The 21,056-nt window shown below is 37.4% G+C and overlaps 1 protein-coding gene across 1 annotated transcript in view; it reads right to left on the bottom strand.

The window, feature by feature from the left end:
* Nucleotides 1-333: 333 nt before the first annotated feature.
* Nucleotides 334-21,056, bottom strand: part of Slc27a6 (solute carrier family 27 member 6) — a 67,094-nt gene continuing 46,371 nt past the window's right edge. The window contains exons 5-10 of the mRNA XM_008840881.3: nt 14,711-14,905; nt 7,665-7,755; nt 5,794-5,992; nt 4,520-4,617; nt 3,225-3,355; nt 334-1,172 (exon numbers count right to left, since the gene is read on the bottom strand). Of these exons, the coding sequence (XP_008839103.1) occupies nt 996-1,172; nt 3,225-3,355; nt 4,520-4,617; nt 5,794-5,992; nt 7,665-7,755; nt 14,711-14,905 (891 nt within the window). The 3' untranslated portion in view covers nt 334-995. The remainder of the gene's footprint in view (nt 1,173-3,224; nt 3,356-4,519; nt 4,618-5,793; nt 5,993-7,664; nt 7,756-14,710; nt 14,906-21,056) is intronic.

Here is a 21,056-nt window from a genome sequence, read left to right on the forward strand (position 1 = left end):
TTTGGACCATGTACTCTTCACATACCTGATCAAACTGGTAACCTTGTTTGCCTTTGATCTTGGGGGTAATTCCCAAACTCTGTTCTAGTCTATTTGTATTATTAGTGGTACCTAGAGCTCTTTTGGTCTTTGGGGTTGATCTTATTTGATTTATACATCTGCCCAAGCATTCTGAATACTCATCAGTTTTCCTGCTCTGTTCTTTCATACTTTTACATTTGTTTATCACCTTGTCGTGTGTTTAAGAGAAATGAGCTGGGAACACATTTTTCAGTCTGGTTCCTTTGATTGGAGTTTACAGTTGAAATCACCAAAATTAAGACCCAAGTAGCATATTAATAAAGATGGTTTATTGAGTTACATGCCATTCATTGAAAACTAGGATCACCACATGTAAGAAAGTTTTTAAGTGACTAAATGGTTAATTTCTTATATTATTTAAAGTACTTAACATTAAGGCAAATATTTAATTATACTCTGAATCTTCAAATAAACTAGCTAAAATTTATATGTTAAAACAAATTAAAGTCTTATCAAATTCAAGAACTTTTTTTTTTTGCTTGCTAAGGAAGAAGGAGTAATGCTACTTCCTGTTCCCCATTAACAATAAATCAATTACCCACAGTTCCAAATTCATGATGGTGCATACTATGGCTTACTTGGTTTTACTCTACTCCCCAAATGCATTCAGAAAATACTCTACTTTGAATTGTGATCTTTTTCTGGGCCCGCGTATGCTGCTTTCTCAGGATGCTGGGCAGTAGCTGTGAGCAGCAGGTTCGGGTTAGTCATGTGACCAAAAGGTAAACAAACATCTCTTGTTCCACAGTGCACCGTGTGGATAAGTGTGAAGTTTGACAGGCTGAATGTCATTAGTAATATTTTCACTTAAGATGGTTTTATAAAGGTGAATCCCTGCCTGCCTGTGAACCAAGGAGCTGCTGTACCTCCCTTCACTCTTCCTAAGAGAGCATGAAAATCCCATCAACACAGTCTTACAGTTTTATCTCCTCTAACATTATCTGATCATAAATTTCTTTGGTCAATGGGACGTAAGATTTTTTTAAGTTGTCCATAAAGTAAAGTGGGTCAGAAATTTTCAGTGGATTAAATCCTTCTTCCACCAGCTGGAATTTCTGTAGTTTGAATGTCCCTGTTGTTTCCATCTTTTTCTGGAAAACAATGACCAGGATAAATGGAATAACTTTCTGTCAACAACAGCCATCACATGTCAATAAAATGGCTAACAGCATGGTCCACAATAATTCATTACAATGTTTTATATCAAATGATCTTTACACTTACTATTAATTTAATATTGGAAATACAGAAGTTTTATTTATCTGTAAAGGTTATTAAAGTATATGCTTACTCAATGTCAAAATTATTAACATAATCCTTTATCTTCATGTCAATACAATATTATGCATATACAGTCCTATAAGAGTTAAACACTTAAAAGACAAAAACTGATAACACAAGTTTTCTAGTGAGGTTCTGATCTCTGTAGTAGAGCGAAAATACGGGGTTAGATTAATTCCAGCTGTAACTGAGTACTGTCACATTGAAAATTTTTGTTGTTATTGGCAAAAATGCCTTGTTGAAAACATCCTAGGTTTTCCAATGTTGTTTTTATATTCATCTATAGTTTCAGTTCTGTACCCAGCAGAGCATTCATAACTAGAATTCATTGTTAGATAAATATTTTGAGTGCTGATTTGCTGATTGAGTATCAAGCTTTAAGTGTCAGGCTCTGTGCTAATCATAGCAAATAAAGTAAGAATCATAAAAGCCAATGTTCTTCCTAGATAATTAATGACATAAAAGTATTTTCTAAACTTGTGTAATGCTGATCTAGTTTACTAGAATATATCTTCTGTTTAATGAGAGTAAATGCTAAGTCACACGAGAATAAAAGACTTAAAATATTACTGGCTATATCTACTTCCAATTCCATCAAAATGTATTTCTTTTGGGGTAGGGAAGGAGAGACGGGAGGAAGTGGGGAGTGGTTAGTGGACCGTATGAAGCATGCTTGCGTTGCTGGAAATGGTCACATCTTCACTTGGTCAAGGAGCCTGAAGCTGCCCAGAAGATACTGTTTAGAAAACATACCACATAATATGTGCATATACAAGTGACAGAGGAAATTTAGTTAGTTTGTACTGATATTTTGGTTTGTTAGGTCTTAGGTCAAACTAGGTAAAAGATATATAGGATGTCTGTGCTATTCATACTTAAAACTAGCTGTTAACCCACATGCTTATCAATACAAATTTCAATTACTATATATACATTGCTCCTGTTTCACACTTAATTGCCTTTAGTATTTCAGAGGACTCTTATGAAAATAATATGAAACAATATATTCAAAACTCTTAAAGATAAAAATGTGCAGATGATGGGGCTAGAGAGCTGGTTCAGCAGTTGAGCACTGGGCAGAGGACCTGGGTTCAATTCCCAGCACCCTCATGGTGACTGACGACCATTTGTAACTCCAGTTTCAGGGGGAATTTGATGCCCTTTTCTGACCTCTGCAGGCATTGCATGGCATGGGTGCACTTATACACATGTAGGCAATACACTCATACACATAAAATAAAAATAATAAATGAAATATTTTTAAAAATATGCAGAAGAAATCTAACAAATTTAGATGACATGTCCTTTGAATAGGCAGTAAGCATTGATTTAGACATTGGCTGTGTTTTGCTCCATTGGTTATCTAATAATGATATAACCAAAATATCCTGAAAAATTCTGTGTGTTAGGGTATTAGAAGAGAAAAACTACTAACTTTGGGAAATTATATTTGAGGCACAATATTAAATAATTAAGTAATACAACCAGTAAAGTCACCCAGTGGCTGAGTAAATTGTTGTTTAAAACACTCCTACCAGTAATTCAACAAATAAATGAACTCAGGGGGAGGGGGTTGAGCAAAAAGAGGAGGAGGAGGAGGAGGAAAAGGAGGAGGACAGACGGGGAAGAGGTGTGGAGAGGGAAGGGGAGGGATAGAATTTCATCACACCTTCTTAAGTAGAGTTCGAATACATCAGCAATTAGCACCAACTCTACTTTCCTCCTCCCTTTTTACTCTTGAAATTTTCTAATATAAATAAAATACATACAATATCTAAAGGAGACAGTATTATTTTGTGACTTGAACCACCTCTTGTTTCCTGGTCTTACATTTGAGAATGAATCTAGACTGTAAAACTTACCTGAATTCTTAAAAATCGTGGGCAGGCATACGCTGGTAAAGATGTAACAACTTGGTCATAAATTTTTTCTATGTCTAAAGACTTGTTTGGTTTTAGAATAATAGAAGTCATTCCCACTTTTCCTTCATAGCCTGGAAAAAATGGAAGTGAAATCAATTTATTATTAAACTAGGTAAATTTTCAAAAACAGTCCTGCTTAATACTCACTGCCACAGAGACACAAGTCTGTTAAGGGGTACTAATGCAATAGTAATATAAGTCATTTTCCCTGATATATGATTTAATCCCTAGAAACACTTTAAAATTAGAGAAAGCTGTGGTTTATCTCCAACTGTCTACACTACAGAAATGAAAATGATGCATATATTACACATAATTTGCATTCTAGCAACACTACCACAAGTATTTCAAAAGAAAACATTTATTCAAAGGTAAACATAATCCAGAAAAGGTTCAAAGTAGAAATTGCTATTTAAATGGACTGAGTCTACAATTGCCTACTGCCAGTGATGCCACCTGCAGATCTGGGAGGGTTGAAACCTTTCTCAGGTATCCGGTGACTGTTGCTGAACTTGCATCTCCTTCCTCTGCTCTCCTGTCCAGACACTTCCACGCCTGGCTGCCCTCTACCCACAGCATTAGCTGGAAATTATCATTTGTTTAAAAGGACACACTTAAATATAAGTAGTGTTCTTAAACATTTAAACTAGAACATATTCCTACTTAGTCGAATGCACTACCACTAGTTATAACAAGAAGAATAATGATTTTTGAAAAGCATCAGCTCTTTAAAGCAGTGTCACTGACCAGGTTGTCCAGCTCTGCCTAAAAGCAAAGATACTAAAATTCATTTGGTGCTTTCCTGCAATGTGTCCATAAAGTTTGTTAGCTTAATCAAGGGCATTACTTGCCAAGAAAAGATGAACATATTTATTTCAATATGCAAAATTTAAAATTTAAAATTCAATATGCAAATTATTTTTAAAATATTTTATTTATTTATTTTTATGTGTATGAGTGTTTTGCCTGAAGTATGTAAGCACATCCATGTCTTGCAATGCCCGCAGAAAGCAGAAGTCAGAAGAGGCCAGAAGAGGGCATCGTATTCCCTGGAACTGGAGTTACCAAAGATTCTTAGCCACTGTAAGGGTGTGGGGAATTGAACCCAGGTCCTCTGCAAGAGCAGTCAGTCTTCTTAATTAATCACTGAGCCATCTCCGTAGCCCTTAAAAAACAATTTAAAGCCTAAAAAAGGCTTGCACATTCTTTTCTACAGTTCTCAAAACTATGCGTACCTGACACGGCCACGCCATACACGTTCGCCTCCTGTATGAAGTCCAACCTCCCAATGACATCCGCAACCTCTGTGGTAGCAACGTTTTCTCCCTTCCACCTGAACGACAAATGGGTTCTAGTCAGCCTGCTTGTGACTGGAGGACTAGCACCCGCCTCAATCTTACTGATTTGCCTTTATAGGTGTGACGCACCAGATGGCCAAAAATAGCTAGTTTTTGAGCAAAAGACATTTCTCAGGAAGCACTTTGTTGGTAATTTGATAAAATTGGAATCTGTTGTTTGGTCAAAATTACTTTCAGTTTTATTGACATACAATTCTCACTGTAAATGTTTAACAAAATAACTGTTTATCAAAATAATAAAAATTAAGTTTAAAACTTTATTTTTAACTCATTATCTCTGGTAATAGCAATACAAAGAATTGAAAGAAACACTATAGTTACCTTTCAGTATCTTAACTCACTTTAATTTCTAGCTACTTGTTCCTTTGGGCCCTTCATTTTAAAGAAAATAATCTTTATAGAAGATAAGCTTTTGACACAGCACTTACTTATGATTATCATTCATTCAAGCACTTGCTGAATGCTTACACTTGAATATTCTATTGTTATTGAATAACAAAGCCAAACAATTTTATAGCTAGTTCTAAAATAAGCTTAAGAAATTAGGAAAAAAGGTGAAAATTGGGGAAATTTTCAGTTTCAGTATGTTTTTAATCATTATATGAAGAACTATGTCAGGGCTGGCTGGATAGCTCAGTGGGTAAGGGCGCTTGCCACCATACTTGCTGACCAGAGTTCAAGTTCTGGAATCCACATGGTAGAAGGAGAGAGTTCCTGCAAGTTGTTCTGTGACTTTCCCCTAGCCCCCCATGAAATAGAGAAATAAAAGGGGAGAGGGGGAGAGAGAGAGAGAGAGAGAGAGAGAGAGAGAGAGAGAGAGAGAGAGAGAGAGAGAGAGAGAGAGAGAGCTCAGCTTTGACTCAGTGACTTCCTTTTTAAACTCCTACTCCTATACTTCACAAACTTCTACTTTCATAATGTTAAAGGAAGAGTTCATTGATTTGGTGTAAATTGACTCATTAAAAACAAACTTTTACATCAAAATTCAACTTATAGTTCAGTCTAGAAACAGAGGGTCAATGACTTTTTAGGTGGGGAAGCATTACAGAGATAAAAAGAGCTGTGTTCTGAGGGGACAGGACCAGTATCTGCGGGCCCCACAGGCTGATTCACAACCACAGGACAAGCTAAGCATGGAGGGCTGTTCCTACCTGAAAGTGTCTCCAATACGGTCCCAAAAATAAAGGAAATTCTCCTGGTCTTGGACCATTAAGTCTCCTGTGTTGAAGTAAACATCTCCCTTCTTAAAAACATCAAAGAGCAGTTTGTTTTTTGTGTGCCTAGAAGAGCCAGCATAACCAAAGAAGGGATTCTTCATGTTCACACGAGAAACGAGAAGTCCCGGTTCTCCTGTGAGAGAAAAGGGCAGTTGCAGCCGGTTTACCTTACAGGCATTGCTACACACAGCACAGTTTCTCCATTCTCTCAGGCCAACATAGCCTGCTGGTCCTCTTATTCCCTGTACTTGTTTCCATTCGATTTAGTGTCATTTATTCTTGGTTTCTATTCAGTGCATCTTTTTACAAATAACTTTGGAAAACACCGCATGCAAAGGAAAAGTGAATTTAATATTTTATATTCGGGCTTCACAGACTACGGGCTACTTGTGTTTTGAATTACACTAATTTTAATTCAACTAATACTGAGAGCACTCAGCTCAATAATTCAAATAAAAGAATAACAAAAGTATATATTAGACAGTAACCATGACCGCTATGAAATTCTCACTGTATTTATTTTTGCAGAAATTATTTGAAACTGACATTACAATTCTATTTTCATAAGAAAAAAAAACCTAATGTCCAAAGGGATGAAGCAAGCTGTCAAAATCAGAAAAAAAAAATAGATTTAGAATGCAAAATCAAGTCTCTAAAATCTGCAGCAAAGTTTCTGTAAAACAGTCTCATCCAAACAGCATATTATTAGAAATTTAAAAGATGGTATGTTCCTCTGGGATGCTATTTTGGAAATCCTTGAAGGGAAGTGGAGGACAATGAAAAGTGCTCCCACCACAGGAAACCTCTTAGTTCCACTTATGTTTAGACACTTATCTGAAATAATTATTCCAGTCAAGCTTACTTAATCAAGATTGTGCTCAGCAACCTGCAAGGTAAAAGTTACTTCTAAGACAAGTTGAAATAAAGCCAAGCAGCAATCACTGTCATCCTCAAGGTCACTGTTGACTTCTTGTTTGCATGCTGGGATGAGACACAGTATTCACAGGCTCTGGCTCAGCAGCAGGGGCTGATCAGTAGCAAACTGTCAAAAAATTTCTGTCATTTTAACACCATTTCTCCCACTCTTCCCTGTCAGAAGAGGCCATCAGATCCCCTGGAACTGGAGTTAGGGGCGGTTATTAGCTGCCATGTGTGTGCTGGGAATAGAACCAGGTCTTCTGCCAGAGCAACCAGTGTTCTAACCACTGAGCCATCTCTCCAGCCTCCAGGGGCCCCTGCTTTTATCAAATTTTTTCAACTCAAATTTTAAGAAAGTCTGCCTTTGGAGAGAAGGGGAGTGAAAGAGAGAAGAGAGAGAAAGACAACAAACTTCAAGGGCTTGTATGTGATTGAATTGTCCCCAGGCTCCTCCTGAAATAAAGTGTCATTTTTATTGTGCAAGTGAAGGAGACACAGATTGTTTATCCTGCCCACAGATACATGGTTCCTAAGTGAAGAAGCACAAATTTAAATCAGAGGTGATCTGATTTCTCACTGCACTGAGGATGAAGAATTAATTTAATACTGTTTGATGTTAAATGATATTAAACATATACCATGATTACAAACTAGATGTGTAAATTAAGAAAAATATAAGTCAAAACTAACCACTTCAGAATTCCAATTTACCATGTAAAGGACCCAATTAGGGCTTAACATCCAATAATTAAACCATTCCACCTGCATTAAAATTCCACATAAGTCAAACTACATTCGAATTAATCATTCTTCATCTAAACTCAGCACTAGTTTCATACAAAACTAGATACTTTGCTTAAGATAGCATCGTTAAAAATCAGTCTTACCCTTTTTTACAGGACGACACCAGCCCCATTCATTTCTCATTGGTTCGTCTTTCTGAAAATTGTACTGTATCAGCTCAAAAGGGAAAAAAAGCTGCAAAACCAAAATCAAGCAGAAGGTTTTAGTTACTTGTGCAGTAAGGTGCGGCACAAAAATTGGAATGTGGCTTTATGAAAACATGTTACTGACAAAAAATTAAACAAACATTTAAAATCAAAGCTGAGGGCCTTAGGGAACAGTCCTCCATAACTGATATTTTTTATTTCCTTCACGCTTTGCTTCACCTCAGTATTATTAGGTTTTGCTCACAAGTGTGTGATACCAAAAAACAGAAGCTGTCTACCCTGCAATTACAGATTCTTCTAACTATAGGCAGGAGGACCTGTTGTGCAGTCATTCAAAACATCTTTCAAAAAGGGAAGTTTTAACAGAACTAAACTGTAAATTATTTCAATGTCAGGATCTTTTGTTGTTATTTATTTATTTTTGGCTTTTTGAAGCAGGGTCTCCCTGTAGTCCCAGCTGTCCTGGAACTCATTATGTAGACCAGGCTGGCTTTGAACTCACAGAGATCCACTTGCCTCTGCCTCCCAAGGGCTGGGACTGCAGGTGAGTGCCACCATGCCCTGCTAATGTTGTTTTTTTACCTCATGGCCTCTACAAAAGTGATCAAATGCCTAAAGGGTGGCTTGACAGCATTTGATTTTTTTCCTTGGGCTTCTCACATCAATTCCCCTAAGCTAACACTCAGTACTTCCGTGCACTGTTGTGGCATGAGGTGAGTTTATAAGGATGGCCCCCTCACTTCAGCACCCAAGCTAACTGGCCATTTCCCCAGGCCCAGGTAGGCCCAGCTTCCCTACCCTACTGTGCTGTTTGACCACCTGTCCTGACACACTGATTCTATCAGTTCTGACCCAGGGTGAGAACAGCAAATTGCTTCATTCCAATGCCCTCATTTCATATATAAGAAAGGTGAAGTTTAATTGGTCATTTAAACATGTAATCTTATTAAACTGGATTAGAAAATTTAATATGGAGGTAATGAAGTAAGATAAAATAATAAGGGACGTCAAATAGAGAAAGAGAGAGAGAGAGAACAAAAATGCACAATGGAGAACAAGTAAATGCAAAAGAATAAAATCACTATCACAAATATGGTATTAATGTTAAAGAATGAAAGCAGCATGCAATTAGGACCATAATTCACCATTCAAGTTTTAAAAATTTTGTTTATTGAGTGTGTGTGTCAGGGGGAGGAGGGGGGAATGTGTGTGCCGTGGTGCATGTGCAGGTCAGAAGACAATTTTCAGGAGTTGATTCTCTCTTTCTGCCATGTGGGACCTCGGAACTGAACTCTGGTCATCAGGTCAGGTTTGGTGATACGTGCCTTTACACACTTAAGCCATCTTACCATTCCCCAAATTCATCATTTTAATTCAATATAAATGACAACAGCTAAGATCAAGTAACACTTTATGCAAATACAGTTCTAAGATCTTAAGAGTTCTCTTGAATTTAAGCATGAAGGTACTGTAAGAGGAAGGGCCTAATGTTAATGGAAATTTGAAGATTAGGGCCAATGGAAGAGGGTGCAAGAAAATATACTATTCTTCATGTGCTGGATAACTTCAGTATCAACTTGACACACCTGGGTGGAGGGAGCTTCAGTTAGGGAATTGCCTCCCTTGGACTGCCCTGTGGTCCTGTCTGTGGGGCATCTTCTTGATTGTTGAGTGATGTGGGAGTGCCCAGCCCACTGCGGGTGATGCCACCGCTGGGCAGGTGGGCCTGTGTTGCAATCTGAGCATGGGCCAGGGGAGCAAGCCAGCAGGCAGCGTTCCTCTATGGCCTGTCCTTCAGCTCCTGCCTTCAAGTTCCTGCCCTGAGTTCCTACCTTGGGCTCCCACAGTGACGAACTGTGACCTGGGAGCTATAACCCAAATAAACCGCCCCACCCCCCAGTTAGTTTTGGTCAGTGTTTTCATCACAGCAATGTGAAATCAAACTAGAACAGGTCACATCAAATTATTATTGAAAAGTTTTTATTATGTTGGCCTTTGGCATTGCAATAACCTGATATTGTTATTCTTGCCCTGTGCAGTACTATTCTTGATAGGAATACATCATTTGTCTAAGATACGTAGGGCAACTAGATAGCAACAATGTGATTTTAAAAGGGATCTCTAAGTGATGTAGGATATGGGTTTGGACAATTCAGCTTCATCCTGAGAAGAGGAAATGGAAGTCAGCTGTATGGGTGGCAGAGCTGCTCTGCTTTCAGAAAAGAAGATAGTCACAAGCCTTTTGTGTCTCCTGGATTCTGCCTGAGCTCGCCCTTGGCTGTTTTAATCTGTCTTTAGTTGTGATGAATAAGCTGTAACCTTGAATGTGACAGCTCTGTGAGTCTGAAGGATCCCTGAAATTTCAATTGATGTCAGAAAAGAAGGTGTTCTTATGTGGAATGTTCTCTAACTTTGCATTTGGTTAACTTTGCTCATGCCTGAAGATGCTCACTTTCACAAAGGTGCAACAACTTGAAAAGATGTGAAGAAATGTTTTTGGTTTTTTTGATAATGCCGTGTTTTATCTTCATATTGCATGCTCAGATTTACCACTGAGAGCTAGGAGAAACACCACTTACACTTCCTACTCTCCCCTCCCCTGCATCTTATATGTCCGTAATACAACTTTTGAAATATTTTCAGACTTTTTCCATTTAGAGACATAATGAGTATCTATTCAATCTTCTGTTTTTAACTGCATTTGATGCTGATCATCAAACCTTTTTAATTAATGATTTCTTCTTTCTTAATAAGAAATACAAACATTTTTATTCTCTTTTTGTTAAATTCTTTGTTTTTTTTTTTGTCTTACACTCCACATTTTGTGTTTTGAGAGATGTCTGTGCTGTGTTCCACTTTCGCTATGTTATAATTTGTACACACTGTGTGTGTGTGTGTGTGTGTGTGTGTGTGTGTGTTTCTGCCTTAGCACAACTCTGTTCTTTATGTTTTGCTCATTAATTTCACCAGGGTAAGGGTACACTTTACTGGTTTTTATTCTGTACTATACTTCATTTCCTGGACTATAGTGTGCTCTTCTTCTAATCTTTATGGAAGTTTTACTCTATTATAACTCAAATAATTATTTTTCTTTGTGACCAGCTCTTTTCTGCAAGAACAACAGCTAAGCACATGTAAAAGCATTATCTATACCTAAGCTATATATTTTCTTTATATTATTGTGTTCGTGCATGACTCTTTAATCACAACATCTCATCATCTCCCAAAAGATGTTTACAATATGTTTTTCTTTAAAGTTCTTTAATGTGGTGATTGTTTTGTAATATATTCATTTTTCTTCATTTTTTTCTTTGATTTGACCATACTTATTTCTCAATTCCTTTCTTGAGTTATTTTTTCCTTGAATTTTCCTCTCTTTTTGAGCCTATGGCAAAGTATTTTCCTAAGTATTTCTTAGCCATTTTGAAGCACTGTTTTGATAAGATTTGTATTTTTTCAGCTGGCTTTTTATACTTATTTTCTCTCCCTTTCAAAGCCCGATTCCTCCACAAGTTTCACATTTACCACTTCCTAATTGTTTTCTCCTTATGAAATTGCCACAAGAAAGGAGGAAGCTGCCCATAACTTTGATTCCAGTTTGTTTCACACATATATTGTCTCCAAATTTCTACATTGCGTGTGGTAGGGACATTTATGGGACACCACATCTTGGGTTTACGCACTTAATGGGAGGTGTTGCAGCTCTAAGTGTCTTGGAGTTACAGGAGCTCCACACTGTTGTGTAATTTCTCCTTTATTCAGAACATTCTTTCTCTAGTTGGAGGTTGATTCCTTTCTAAACAGTAAGCATTAGCCTCTGTTGGATTTCAAGTTTTGAGAGATTCTTATAAATTACCTTACTTAATTCTGAAACAATTATTGCATATTTTTATTACTTGCCTTATCCAGAAACATGTAGCTGAAATGATGAAAACACAGTGTAGAGTTCATATGGATTAGGTTTAACTTTTAAAAATTATACATTTCATTAATTTCTTTGAGAATTTCATGCCACTCATTTTGGTCACATGTACTCCCTTGTCATCTCCTCTCAGATCCACCCCCACCTCCCTATCCACCCAACCCACCCAACTCAGGTCCTTTTTCTATTTTTAAAGTCCATCATATACTCTTTAGAGCAGGTCTATCCCCTGTAGGTTGACTGTACAACTTAAATTTTTTAAAACTATAAACAACTGAAGCAAAAAGAGTTGAAAATCAGTATTTTTCAAATAAATGGAGACAGTCATGATGTTTTATGTTATCGACATTATGACCATCTGAAAGGAGGGAATCACAATGAATGAGGTCAAGTCAGCAGCATGAAACAGCCATCTTCATCACACACTTGTTGGACATTACCTCAGCTTCAGAAAGGATCTTCATGCAAGTACCAATTAACCTCGGGCAGTACAGGACTTAGTAACCAGCACTGATTCTAAAAATACAGCTGATCAGAATGCATGAGGACTATGGTCTGTCAGCTACACACTCAAATGCCTAGAATGCACTATAAATAGTTTGTACCTACTTTAGGTTTAAAACATGAGCCTGGTTTATGCCAGCTTTGAATGGGCAACTTGACAAAAAAGGTGAGCTGCTTCCAGATACTGAAATAGCCACCCTGGGCTAGAAAGACAAACTTTGTTGTTGTTGTTTCCTCTTTTACTCAGTGATGTTGACTATACAGAAATCTCTTCTACAAAACTAAAGAAGTGAGGATGCCAGTAACACAGGTTACCACAGTTTATGCAGGCGTTCTTACAAGTCTTACAAACCCAAGTGGTGTGAGTAGGGGGCTATGTAGTCCTCAGGGGGCAAAGCACACCAGAGCCCAGAGATGGCTGGTGTGATGGCTAATCTCAAGGGTCAGTTTGACTGGATCTGGGATTAACTGAAATGAGAGAGCCTTTCTTGATTGGATCTTCTGAAGCTGGACGACCCACCCTAATTGTGGGTGTTACCTTCTGTTGGTAGCTCATATAAAAGGCCATGGCAGAAGGGAGCGCTTGCTTTTTTACCACTTGCCTTCTCTCTCACTGGTGAGTTTGTCTTGCTGCTGTGACCAGTTTCTTTGGATTCCAACATAGACTGAAGACCAGCGGATCTCCCAGAACTCATCAAGTCTTCTGCACTAGATTCGGACTACCGAGACATCCAGCCTCATGGACTGAGTAACTACTGATTCTCAGCCTCTCCAGGGTGGTGCAGCCATTGTTGGACTACTAGAACTCTATCCTGGGAGCTAATCTAATAAACACACACACACACACACACACACACACACACACACACGTGTGTGTATATAATCATCCTACTGCTTCTGTTTCTTTAGAGAACCCTGATTAATATAGCTGGGCAGTGGAGTCTTTTCTCTGTACATGAGCACGTGTGGTTGTCCAGCCTGTCAGCTTCTACCTATCAGCTCAGAAGTCAGGAAGTGAGCTGGGAAGTTTGTTCCGCTGCTTTTTCATTCTTTGGAACAGTTTGCAAGATTAAAAATGTTTATCATTTGAAAATTTGGCCCACTTGACAGAAAGGCTACCTTGGAATAAGAGGAAGATTTAGGTTATAAATTCATGTTATATACTATGATGTACTAACTCAAGTTAGTACTATTAAATTGTATTTGGATTTCTAGAAATTATTCCAATTCATCTAATAGTTTTAAATGTCCTGGTGTAGTGTCATTCAATTTGAGCTCTTATTATTGTTTTAATACTTAAAACAGCTGTAATGATATCATGATTATACTCAACCATTCCAAATCTATTTCTTTAAATGACCATTTTACATTTCTTTTGACATCCCTCACAAGCCATTTTTATTCATTGATTTCTGATCTATATCTTTTTATTTCTTTGAGTTTAGTTGTTTGGTAGAGATACATATTTATCAACCTCCAGCCAGTCTTCAGCTGAGGGTTCTTAGCCGAATCCATAAGTTTTTAAACATAGCATTTTCATTCTAATTCAACCCATAATATCTTTCTAGTTTTCATTATGATTTTTTTCTTTGGACTATAACAATTTAGAAATGTTTTATTTATAAATGCATAGATTATATGGCTGTCTTTTAAAATTATTTCTAATGTAAACTATTGCTGGAGAAGGTAATCCATATATAATCAATTCTTTGAGAATTGTTGAAATTTCCTAAGTAGCACAGTAATGTATGTTAATGTTTTCCAAGTGCTTGAAAGGAATGCGCTTTGTATAGCAAATAGATACAGGGTCCTATATATGTCAGTTTAAATAGCTTGTTTACTATATTATTCAAAAATTCTACATCATTTGAAATTTTGCTCATTTTTCTTTGAGGTGTTTTAAAACAAATTTTGCTTTAGAAATTTTGAGGTTTTTATTAAAAATTTTCACTTTTATTCTTAAGATTTTTAAAAATTATGTGTCTGTGTGTGTGTGTGTGTGTGTGTGTGTGTGTGTGTGAGTGAATACCACTTTTTTGGGTGACCCAAGGAGGCCAGAAGAGGGTGTTCAATCTCTTGGAGCTGGTTGTGAGCTGTCCAACATGTGTACTTAGAACAAAACCCAGGGTCTCTGGAAGGGCAGTGAGGGCTCTTATGTATTGGCCATCTCTCCAGACCTTGTCTTTATTCTTAAAAATTACTATTGTTGTGTATTGGACACCTATACAAATTATGTATGGCATAAATGATAAAAATAAGGAGAAATTGTCAAAGAAAAAATACTCTATAGTAATACAAAGAGACTTCTTTAAGACTTCTACTTGCTCCTAAAATAGTAAACTGGAAGATAGAACAAAATTAGACATAATTGCATTCACATTATAGACAGAGGTTTGCATACTCTGTCACAGCCCAGCTCACCCACAACCCCTGCTTTCTTTGCAAATGTTCTCAACTTCTAAAAAGTGAAAGAAAGTTTCACAATTTAGAAGCCTGAGGTCCAGAAAAGAATGTGTAGATCTTGGTGTATTTTTTATAAAGAAAATATTATACTTACTTTATAAAAGAAATTTGTTCTCCCGACTGATCCAACTTTCCCAGTATGGTTCATGAAGCATATGTTCCCCTCTGTAGCTCCATAAAATTCGCACATCTTAATATTTCCAAATCTGTCTAAAAACTGTCTCCACACATCACCCCGCATACCATTTCCGACTGCCAAACGCACCCAATGATCCTTTTCCCCGTCTCTCTGTTAGAAAAAAAAAAAAAAAAAGACTATCTGTAGTTAATTCTACTTTGCCATGCTCTCTTTTATTATTGTTATTTAAATGGTGACTGTTCCACAAGTAAGCTGTGTATGTGCAGTGACAAGCAGAGAGGCAAGAAGAAGTCACAGCATTCTGGTAGAACATTGGGCAAGAGGATTATAGCTTATACTTCTCCATATCCTGAATAAAAAGCCTGTCATAAGTGAAAATTACTGAAAGTTCTTTGTGGGTGGGGATACAAGTAAGGAGGAGGTGTATTTCAGGCAGAACATTACTTTCATGTTAATATGGAGCATGTTTAAGTTTTTCCCCAGTTCTATCATTTATTATCTATATAATTTTGAACAGGATATTGATTCCCACTCTGATTTTGTTTATCTATAGCTATTTTTGAGACGATAACAGCTATCATTTATACAGGGCAACCTACAGTTAATTGCCAATGCCTAACACAAGGAACTGTTATTAAAGCCACAGAAGCAATGTGACATTTGCCTTGAAAATATAACTGGATGTAACTAGTATTTTAGGATGCACAATATTCTCACTTTTTTTTTGACTTTCAAACTAGGAGAAAAACAGATTTTGCTCTGTGTTCAATAAGCATTAACATGAATTATGCACATTTAAGTTAAAATAGGAATATGTTATCATTGAAATTGTAGCAAACCCGTAATTTCCTCAGAACTATCTCTGAATAATATATAAAAGTAAAAGGAAATAAGTGGAAGTAATAACAAAGCACCAAGGATAAAACAGCAAGATTAATGATCCTGGTACTATAATTTAATATGATCAATTAGTCAGCATGACTCGATCTCCAAGCACCACCAAAATGGTTTTGAAGGAATAATTTTAATCTATAAACTCTCTAGAACAATGACAAGTAAATGAGAGGTGACTCTGGAAACTTAAAAGTAAATGGATAGCAAGCTCCTTGCCTGAGAAGATTGGAGGGGGATCCCTAACTAAGCCTGCAGGTGGACACCAACAAATGTGCCTCAGCTGTCAAGAAGTCAGCAGAAAGGATGAGGAAGGTGTCAAGCTTGCCTAGGAATCTTCCTGCTGCTCCACACTGTGGACATGCTGGGGGAGTTACTCTCTGAATTCCCCACAGACCGACACTTGGTTGGGTTGAGAAGCACGTTAAACAGTAGAGTTCAATGACAGTTCATTCATGAAATCACCTGTACCTTGCCCTAGTAAGAATCCTATGACACAGGATTATAAACAAGAGCAGGAAACTTGAATTATGAGAAAAACCAGTCAAGCTAAGAGAAAATAAGCCAACTTTTGGAAGTGCCTCATTAAAATGGCTCGATCTCTCTTCAGTCATCCTAGAATCTGACCCCTTTGGTGCCAAACACCAGCCATGTGTAGTTAGATCTAAATACCCATTCTGAAATATGGTGAAGGGAAAATGCTTTTAAAAGTATGAAACTTTCAAATGCATAATACACAAAGCCCAACTATGTACTGCTTATAAGAAACACATCTTAAATGTCAGATGTGATGGTTAGAGCTAGCCCTCAGCTTTGTAGATCTAGAATCGCTGGGAGATCAGTTTCTTAGCCTGCCTGAGAGGGATTATACTGATTGCATCACCTGATGTGAAAGACCTATATTAATCATGGGTGGGATCATTCCCTTGGCAGGTGATCCTGGTCTGTGTACGTGCAGTGAGGGAGCCAAGCAGCAGCATGCACACATCCACTGCTCCCTTCTAACCATGAGCATGTGTGACCAGCTGCTCTGCTGTGCTCCTAGTCCATGACTTTCCCTGCATGATGGACTGGACCATGAAGTGTGAGCTAAAACAAACCCTTTCACCATGAAATTGCTTTTGTCATAGTATTTTATCATAACAATAGGAAAAAGACTATAACATTAGATGATACAAAAATAGACAGTAGTCAGATGGTAAAAGAAATGCCTATAGCCAGCACCCAGCATCCAGCACCCAGTACCCAGCACCAGCACCCAGCACCCAGGAAGAAGCTCATAGAAGGGTACTAATACCCTGTAGAGTTGGCTTTAAATAAGATTTTTTTTGCAAAGGAGGCATTTAACAATATTAAATTAAAATAACATTATTTTATTTATTATTAACTAATAATAGCAAATAGTTCATCAGAAGGATGACAATCATATATTTCAATTTGTCAAATAAAACTGTCAAGAAAATAAACTAAAAAGTTAACAGATTAAAAAAGAGAAATAGATAAATCCATTGCTAGTTTATCTCTCTGTATACTGAGAAAACAAGCAGAAAAAGAATCAAGATTAGAGAAGCTTGAAAATTCATCACTTTGATGTACTTTATGCAACATTATGATAGATCACTGGGCACTACTCAGTCTTTTCCAGTGCCCATAAAACCTTCAGCAAAACACAGCAATCACATATTGGGCCTTATAACAAATCTTAATCAAATTGAAAGCACCATCTGATACTAATTATACAAAGAAATCTAGAAAGTCTCCCATGTTTAGAGAATAACACAATTTTAAACAACCTGTGAGCAAAAGGAAAAACATCACCATGGAAATTAGAAGCACTTTTAAACTGAAAAGAAAAACAAGACAAAATTATGGCATGCAGCAAAAGCAGTATTTTGAAGAAAACTCATAGTGTTAACGGAGAACTATTAAAAAATTTCTCCCATACACCACAAACACAAAATCAGTAAGAAAAAGAAAGATACCACACAGATAACCAGACAAAAGTTGATTTTGAGACAAATTTCATTACATAAATGCATTTGTGTATATTTATGTGTGTGTATATATATTTTGCACCTATATATACATGGTCCAATATACAGTCTGATTCAGGGATGTGTCATAGCAAATAATATGTATTAAGTAAATTATATAGTATACTTATAAAAAGTCTAATGCATATGAGTGTATATGTGTAAGTATATGTCTGTGCATGCACATTTTCAGAGCTGTAATTATAATAATATGTAGTTATTAATATAAATATAATTAATAATATGTCAGACTACCCTTTCAATTTGTGTGGCAATCAGTCTCTAGAGCTAGGTACAGTATATCTCTGGGAGTCCCATTCCATAATAAGGCAGTCTCCCTTTCCTGGGAGAAAATTTGAAGTTTAAAGGAAGTGCTGATTTGCCAGTAGCCCCTTCAGTGACCAGACCTCCCCAAGTGGAGCATCCTTCAATGGTGGCACAGTCTCATGTCACAGACACACCATCTACCTGGGCTCACCTCTGTGCTGGCCATGTGGGACATGTGGGAACTGAAGACTGCTTCAGTCATGAGACATGAGCAGAGGTTTGTGATATCTTCTGTGCTGTAACAAGAAAACTATATAAACTAATTAGAGTGCCATTCCTTTAGCAGTTTTATGAAAGCTCCATGTTCTTGTTATCACTTAAGTGCTTGACAAAGCATTGAGCAGGTATCCCCCTGCCCACAAATCCAAGCATCTATCAAGTACATAAGGACATCATTAGTCATCAGAGAAATATAATTCAAAATGTCATTGGTTGACAATGAACATAAAAAAATAGCCACCTATTTATTCTTTAGCTCTATAAATTTCTACAAGTGTTGGCAAAGATTCAGGGCAAACTTGACTCTCTACAGGTTGTGGAGGAAGTTAGATATTATTGGTACCATCACTGTGACCAAAGATTTAGTAATAGCTACTGTTGCTAAACTTATGTAAGCAATCCAACCTACCAACTCCACTTCTGATTATATGCACATTGGCCAAAAGAGATATGTGAGTACGTATAGCATCATTAATGAAATCAAATCTCAAATGTAAGCAATCCAAACCCAACAACAGAAAAATGGATTTTTTTCAGAATGCCCTCTCACAGTGTCAGACTGGCCTTGTACTAGTTTTCTATTGCTGTCATGCAAATTGTCTCTGATGGAGCAGTTTAAAGCCTTACAAACTTATCCTCTCATCATTTATGTAGCCGTGAGTTGACAGCGGTACAAATGAAGGTGTGGGCTGGCTGGGCTCTTCTAGGATCCTTGGAGGTGTGCATTTCCAAGCTCACTCAGGTTTTTGGCAATCTGCCACCTTGAGGATGTGGTACTGGGGACTCTTCTCTGTGCTATCAACAGGGGTCTGCTTCTGGCCCTAGAAGCTGCTCCCCAGTCTTGTCACATGTGTCTTTATATATTAGAGAAGAAATGACACATCATTCTCCCAAACCATGCTTCCAACTTCCCTCTGTTGAAGCTTCCTTGGCTGTACCAAAGGGAGTTCTCTACTTTAAAATCTCACAACATTGCAATGCTTCTACCAGGGAAATGACCCTACTAGAACATTTGCACTGTCCCTTTTTCAATGTGTCTACTACACACTTGCTCAAGTCCAGAAGTTAGGACAGGGGCATCTTTGAGGAGCTTTATTTCTGTATTCTACAACTCTAAAGCAATGAAAGAAAATTAATGACTGCCACACACAAAACAAAGATGACTCTCACAGAGTGCTGAGTAAAAGAAGCAAGTCACTGGGATGCATAGGCATGCTTCACCTTAGATTCAGATTTTAAAATACAGGGTGGGGGCTGCAGAGACAGCTCAGTGGTTAAGAGGTGAAGAGCAATAGCTTCTCTTGAAGAAAACCTGAGTTTGGTTCCCATCATCCACATGGCTTAACAATCAGTTCCAGGGAATCTGATGCCCTCTTCTGGCCTCCATGGGAAGTGCATACATGGGTGTTCTTACATACACGCAGGCAAAACACTCATACACATAATAAAAATAAATAAATTGTCAAAATGCAGGACAAACTAGTTTATTGTGGCAGAAGTCAGAATATTATTTACATTTGGGAGGACAATGTCTGAAAAATATCTCTATGGGGATGGCTTCAATAAATAAACAAAATTAAACACTTAAAAGGCTTTGAAATTCTACTGAGAAATTTAAACTATAGTGGAGCGGCAGAGATGAATCAGTGGCAGAAGTACTAATAGGAAATTGAATATGAAACCATAGCAATTTCACAAGGAATGAAAACTTGAAAAATTCAAGTTAAAATCATATAATAAATGTGTCTCAGCTATAAAAGTTTATATATTTATTCCTATCAGTTTTTAAATGGTTGCTAACATATTTTAAGATTACCGTAAATATACTGAAGAGAAGCATGGATATGTGAGCTATGAGTGAGAAGTCAGGTAAAAGACAGTTAAAGTGAAAAGTCAGAAGATAATATAATGCTTTATTTAGACATACAGATGAAACAAAATAGAAAATTTCTCAAATGAATTAAAAGCACTCACCTGCACAGATCAAGGATTAAAAGCATAGAATGTTTCTTTTCTTGAGAGTAGTTTCATTTTTGAAGTTTTGAGTGTGTGTGTGTGTGTGTGTGTGTGTGTGTGTGTGTGTGTGTGTGTGATGTATGCACACATGCATGGGTGTGGGCAACAGAGGGATGTAAAGTGTCTTCTGCCACTCTTCACCTTATTTCCTGAGATGGGGTTTCTCACAGAACCTGAAGCTCACCATTTGGACTAGGCTGGCTAGCTGGCTGGCTGGTGAGCACCTGGGGTCACATGTCCTGTCCCTGAAGCTGGGGTCACAGAAAAGTGAGGCCATGCTGGATTTTTACGTGGGAGCTAGGAATATGAATTCAGGTCTTTTTGTTTTCAAAGCAAGCACTTTTACCCACTAAGCCATTTCCCTAGCCCTCTTTCAACTTAAAAAAAAAAAGTGTGTGTGTGTGTGTGTGTGTGTGTGTGTGTGTGTGTGTGTGTACGCACGCACACATGTGAGTGCAGGTGACTGTGAAGGCCAGAGGGGTCAGATTCCCCCATGGAGCCATCTCTCCAACTTCTCTTTCAACTTTTAAACTATGTAATACTACAACTTTGATTTAAAATTAATGGAAATAAGTAAGAGCCAAGTTGTAAAATCATTTGAAATAGCATTCTCACTGATTTTTTGGTCTGTTTACTTATCAAAGGGCCTCGGTCATTTTTGATCACTAGATCAAAGCAGGTCCATCCAACACAGAAGACTTTCCTCTACCACTGACTACAGCCAGAGTGCTGTACTGCCTCTACTCCTGTGACCCTCTCAGATATTGCCTATCTGGCATGGGATTTATTCTAGGATTTTCCACAACTGTTTTCCT

This window comes from Nannospalax galili, unplaced genomic scaffold, assembly GCF_000622305.1.
Source record: "Nannospalax galili isolate Female #2095 unplaced genomic scaffold, S.galili_v1.0 scaffold490, whole genome shotgun sequence".
In the NCBI taxonomy this organism is placed as follows: domain Eukaryota; kingdom Metazoa; phylum Chordata; class Mammalia; order Rodentia; family Spalacidae; genus Nannospalax; species Nannospalax galili.